Source organism: Mytilus galloprovincialis, chromosome 2 (assembly GCF_965363235.1).
Source record: "Mytilus galloprovincialis chromosome 2, xbMytGall1.hap1.1, whole genome shotgun sequence".
Lineage (NCBI taxonomy): Eukaryota > Metazoa > Mollusca > Bivalvia > Mytilida > Mytilidae > Mytilus > Mytilus galloprovincialis.
Window position 1 is genome coordinate 33516146 of NC_134839.1, and position 6000 is coordinate 33522145.

General features: G+C 30.4%; 1 protein-coding gene across 2 annotated transcripts in view; it reads left to right on the forward strand.

Annotated features, from left to right (window-relative positions):
• The window catches only part of LOC143063421 (serine/threonine-protein kinase N2-like), a 29437-nt gene extending 24334 nt beyond the window's left edge, over positions 1-5103 (forward strand). For both annotated transcript variants that reach the window (XM_076235563.1, XM_076235564.1), the window contains exon 21: positions 1264-5103. In XM_076235563.1, the coding sequence (XP_076091678.1) occupies positions 1264-1407 (144 nt within the window). In that variant the 3' untranslated portion in view covers positions 1408-5103. The remainder of the gene's footprint in view (positions 1-1263) is intronic.
• The last annotated feature ends 897 nt before the right edge of the window (positions 5104-6000 follow it).

Consider the following 6000-nt stretch of genomic DNA (forward strand, 5'->3'; position numbering starts at 1 on the left):
CCTTGCAAGGTCCTCATGCCAGTCATACAGTTTTCACTTAACCTCGACCTCATTTCATGGATCAGTGAACAAGGTTAAGTTTTGGTGGTCAAGTCCATATCTCAGATACTATAAGCAATAGGGCTAGTATATTCGGTGTTTGGTAGGACTGTAAGGTGTACATGTCCAACTCGCAGGTGTCATCTGACCTTGACCTCATTTTCATGGTTCAGTGGTTATAGTTAAGTTTTTGTGTTTTGGTCTGTTTTGCTTATACTGTATGCAATTGGTCTACTATATTTGGTGTATGGAATGATTGTAAGGTGTACATGTCTAGCTGGTAGGTGTCATCTGACCTTGACCTCATTTTCATGGTTCAGTGGTCAAAGTTTAGTTTTGAGGTTTGGTCTATTTTTCTAATACAAAAAGCAATAGGCCAACTATATTTGGTGTATGTAAATATTTTATGATCTATATGTCAGTCACGCAGATTTTATTTGACCTTGACCTCATTCTCACATGTTAAGTTTTTGTGTTTTGGTCTGTTTTTCTTAAACTATAAGCTATAGGTCAACTATATTTGTTGTATGGAAAATTGTTAGCTGTACATGTCTGCCTGGCATGGTTTATCATGTTATCTGACCTTGACATCATTTTCATGGTTCTTTGATCAATGTTTGGTTTTCTTGGTTAATGTTAAGTTTATGTAACAGTTGTAATAAAGCTTTACATTTAGGACTATCAACATAAAATCAATGATTAGTAAAGAAGGCGAGACATTTCAGTGTGTGCACTCTTGTTGTGTTTTATAGTTTTACAGTGGTTATAGTTAAATTTTTGTGTTTTGGTCTGAATGAATAGGTCTATTATATTTGTTGTATGGAATAATTGTAAGGTGTACATGTCTAGCAGGCAGATGTCATGTGACCTTGACCTCATTTTTAGGTTCAGTGGTCAAAGTTAAGTTTTTGAGTTTTGGACTTTTTATCTAATACTATATGCCATAGGTCAACTATATTTGGTGTATGGAAATATTTACATGTCTGCCTGGCATGGTTCATCTGACCTTGACCTCATTTTCAAGGTTCATTGGTCTTTGTTTAGTTATCTTGGTTAATGTTAAGGTCATGTGACAGTTGTAATAAAGCTTAGCTTTATACTTAGGCCTATCAACATAATATCAATGATTAGTATAGAAGGCGAGACATTTCAGCGTGTGCACTCTTGTTATCTTTAAAAGCAGAATCCATTCTCTTGATACATGGCTTCCATTATATGTTACAGAAAACTGCAGAAGATGTAAGCAATTTTGACGAGGAATTTACGCAAGAACAGCCGAGACTTACTCCTGCTAAAGACAGACGAGAACTTTTAACGGATGATCAATCAATGTTCACAGATTTCAATTATATTGCTGATTGGTGCTGAGAATATTCAAGTGCCTGTCTCCTGAAATATCATTCTTAGTCGTGATGCATGCTCATTAAATCTGTTATGTTAGAGGCCAGGAGTCAATTTCATAAAAAATACTTACAACTACGATTTATCATAAGTATTCTGAACTGTTCATGACTTACGATCAATTTTAATGATAAGTTTTTTTGTGAAACAGACTCCAGAATTCTATCTGGTTACATAATTTCTGTGTTAGAATTTTTTTAACATGAAATTTGGGAGAAAGAAAAAAAATCCATTGAACAGTAATTTGCAGTAAAAGGCATATTCCTTATGGGTAGACTCCAATTTAAAAAAATGTAAAAAAAATGGTGAATTAAAGATATCTTTTTTTTTGGTTAAGTTTGATTTATTGGTCACCAACTCAATGCAACCCTCTCTTTTAATAATTTGATTTAATTCTTTTTTATTTCAATAAAGGGCAAAACCATTCTATAAAATGTTAAATACAATATTTTTCACTGTCATTTCATTGTTTAATAAGTAAGAGATATTTGACAGAGTGGTGAATATGACACATAGCATGTTTTCAATTAGCTTTACTTTGTTTTTTATCTTTCATGAGATAGGCACTTGTAATAATTTCCTAAAATGTGATACTATTATTTTAATTGAACAATAATTAAGGCAATACAGTTATGAAGTGTTCTTTTGAGATGATATTCTCAATGTAGATTGTTCTTATTTTTTTGTTAAGCGATGTACTATGTTTATTTTAATGCTGATTTTATGGATATTGTTTCATGAATGTTCATTAAAGAATTTCTGTACTGTCTCAAAGTCAAAGTGAAAGCCTATTTCTTTGTCAATATTGAATTATTTATCTGTGTGCAAGGTATTACAAACATGTATTTTGTGACCATTCCCTTTTAAATTTCAATATCCTGATTGTATATTTATTCATATTTTTCAACACATATGTTAATCAATGACATGAAATATATCAGTATCTGATAATATGTGTTAAGTTGATTAAAAAAAAAGTTGATGGCCCCTAAAACCTATGGTTAAAAGTATGAATTTCTCTGACAAAAAACAAGAATAAGTCATAAATTTTATAAATTGTGCACCTTCTTCATATTGAAGATTGAGAACAATTTTACTGAAATTTGATGCCAGCCTAGTTCAGTGAAGAAAATGTTTTAAATAAAGACAAGATAAATATATTTTATGGACTTATATAAATAAGGAGATGTGGTATGCTTTTTATTTTCAATCTTTGAAATATAAAGTTTACTATTATTTTCTGAAGGGTAGTCATTGCTTTTTGAACAATTCAATAGATATCAATGAGGGAAGAAAGATTTCTCTGAATAAGCAATTAAATACCATTCCTTTGTGTTGTGTAGAAAAAAATCGCCAGTTTTATATCACAAGTTTTCCTTTAGACATGTAAAAATGTATGGGTTACTAATGGAAATAATTTGAATATTGCTTTCAAAATAATTAGAAATTGTTCCTATTGGTAAAATTTGTCATTTAATATATAAAAAGGTGACTCAGTGTTAAGACAATATCATGAGATTAACCTTATAAACTGTATTATGTCTGACTTTACAGCATTGATCTTTAATTGATCCAGTATTGGCCAGTGGTCAGACAGGATCTACTATTTACATTTGATTGGTGGAGATTTAAGGTTGTACTTGATATTTACAATGCATAATTTTAAATTAGATTTTTATTTTGTGAATGATTAATTCATTCTCCCTTGCATTAATAGGTTATTTATTTATAGTGCTATTTAATTTTCTGTAACATGGTGGTGCAAGAAACGTGAAATTCAGGAAATGTGTGATTTTGATGATATGTTTTATTCTGTAGTTGCAATGCATTTGGAATGAAATCTGTTATGACTTTGTAATGTTTGTGCTCCGGCTACAATAGTAGGGACATTATGCTTTCTGATTGCCTTTTCATCTACATGTCCCATATTAGGTTTAAGTTTTTGTTTAATTGTAGATCAAAGTTTCAGATGAAGGTAGTTTACTAAGAAGTTGTGGCCGCACCAACTTGAAGCTCACTTTACATGTTTGTTATGATATTAACTTTTTTTTTAAATATATGCCAGATTAGAGTTGTGACCCAGGCTGTTCACTTAACATGGGAATGTGTGAGCAGGGCATGGGCTCCTGTGGGTGTTATTTCTTGTAAGATACTGAAATGTTTTTCTCACTAAGAAATCAATACATGCTGACTCAGCATTAAACAATTTATCTATTCTGACTAATAAAACACAACGCATTTCAAATAGATACCTAAAGGCCACATTACAACTTATCTAAATAATTAAACAACACAATCATTGAAATACCTTAAGCAATTATCAGCATGCTGTATCTACATATTGATCTTGGATTGAAAGTTACAGTAAAAGAAGACAAATTTAAAGATAAAAATATAAGAAAGGTGTTCAATTTCTTATACAATATGATTATTGTTAACTTGTATTGGGTAAACCATATGCTCATGTTATTGTTTAATTTTAAGTATGAAATAAGTTTTGAAAAGGTGTCACATTTACTCAGGTTTCACCAGAAGCATACACTTTTATAATAACTACACTGTAAATCACTCCACACAGTAAATAGGGTATAACACCAAGTGTGGTCCTGAACATCTATACATAAAATGTTCAAGACTTGCTTAGGGGCTAAATCTTGTCTCAAATCATTGTGAAGAAAAGAACATGTGTTGTTTCTGTTTAAAAGTTGTTTCTTGGTCCAGAATTTAATTATTTTTAATTTGGTATTACAATGTAACCCAATTTGATTAGAATGGCTAGCCAGATTATATCAATTAATTAAACCTGATGATTGTATACCTCTGTTATTTTGGGGTTGTATAAAACTTGATAGGATTGTTTAAAACATGTTTATTTATAAACAAGTCCAAAAACTGGAAAACTTTGTAAAAAAATAAAATTTATGGAAACATTATTTGTGACTGTAAAATTGAACATTTATGTCTAGGATTTTGAAATACAATATGTTTTCTTGGTTGTAATTTAAAGGTTTTAATTCATAAAATTGAATTAAACTTATGTTTAAAATATATGAAAGGACTTTTGTGCTGTCATGCAAAACGTTCATGGTGTGGTTTCTTAAAACACAATAATTTACTTTTCTGTTACTTCATATAAAGTGTGTCAATCCTGCACTCACAAGTTTTATAACTATTTTTCAAAACAGAACCTTGGATAGTTGAGATGTCCAGTCTCAATTGATATCATACATTTGATTGTATTAAAACATATTATTTTTGCTGGTTACAGCTTTCAGCTTTTCTTCATACATTGTATCTTCATAAAGGACTGGCACCTTTTGTGTTCAACCAAAACTATACATAATATATACATCTACTTGTAGAAATTTTAAATCATATGATTCAAAAAGTTTTCAAACAGGACTTCAATAATAAACTCAGCTCTGTTTTCTTGTTCAAAATACATTATTGGATTCTGTATCTTTCTGTTTACTTGAATTTACACCATAAACAAAAAGTGTTTTCTACGAATCATTCCGTGGATTCCGATTTGGACTTGTTTATATAAGAGTAATATCATTCCATCCAGATGTACATATATTGCTATCAGTGCATTTACAGCATATTGTGTATATTTGTATATAACTTATAAATAAAAGACTATGCAAATGTACATTCAACATATTCATGTCTTCTTTCTTCTTTACTTATGGCCTTTGGAGTAAATTTGATCACTAGTAGAGCTGATATTTCAGGTTCACTTTCATTCATATACAAGAACAGAGAACCAAAAGGAAGCACTAAATACTGTTTATTTTATTGCAAGCTTAATGACACAGTTAAAAATTTGAATTCATCAAATTTCACTTTTTTTATCAAAACATTACAGTTGTGGATCTTTGTGAAATTTGTGAACCCCTGGATATGTTTTTCTTTTGACAAAGCTGATAAATGTGGCTATTATAGACCAGTTTAAAGAAAGTGGATGGGCTGTTAAACCTTGTATAATCACAAATCTCTATTTCATGAAGATTGATAGTACTATATCTTGACTTGTATAAGTTGGTCAATGATAATCTTCATTTAATATACAAATAAGAAGGTGTGGTATGATTGCTAATGAGACAACCCTCAACAAGAGACCAAATGACATGGAAATTAACAACTAAAGGTCACTGTACAGCCTAGCACAAATATCCTATAAAATGTATTTGCACAATCAGATGTATCTACGATAGTTCCATCACCATGTCAATGGTTTGCATTTGTTAGGACTCTTTTAAGGTCAAAAGCCTCAAAATTAACCTTAATTTTATTATACAAGCATGTTTTGACAGCTAATGTCTCTAAAGTGGCCTAAATAATTACAAGTCCAAAAAGTTAATACAAATGTTGAGCTGATAAAACCAAAAGAAGCAAAACTTTGACAAAAATTCAGAGCTATGTATGTGGCCTCTATAATAGAACTGAAAGCTGCATTTTGTATAGCCAAAAGATACAAACAAGCTTTGGTGAGGATTATGAAAATGTATACAAAACAAAAAAAAACAAAGCATGGTGCACATATAAAACAACAAAATT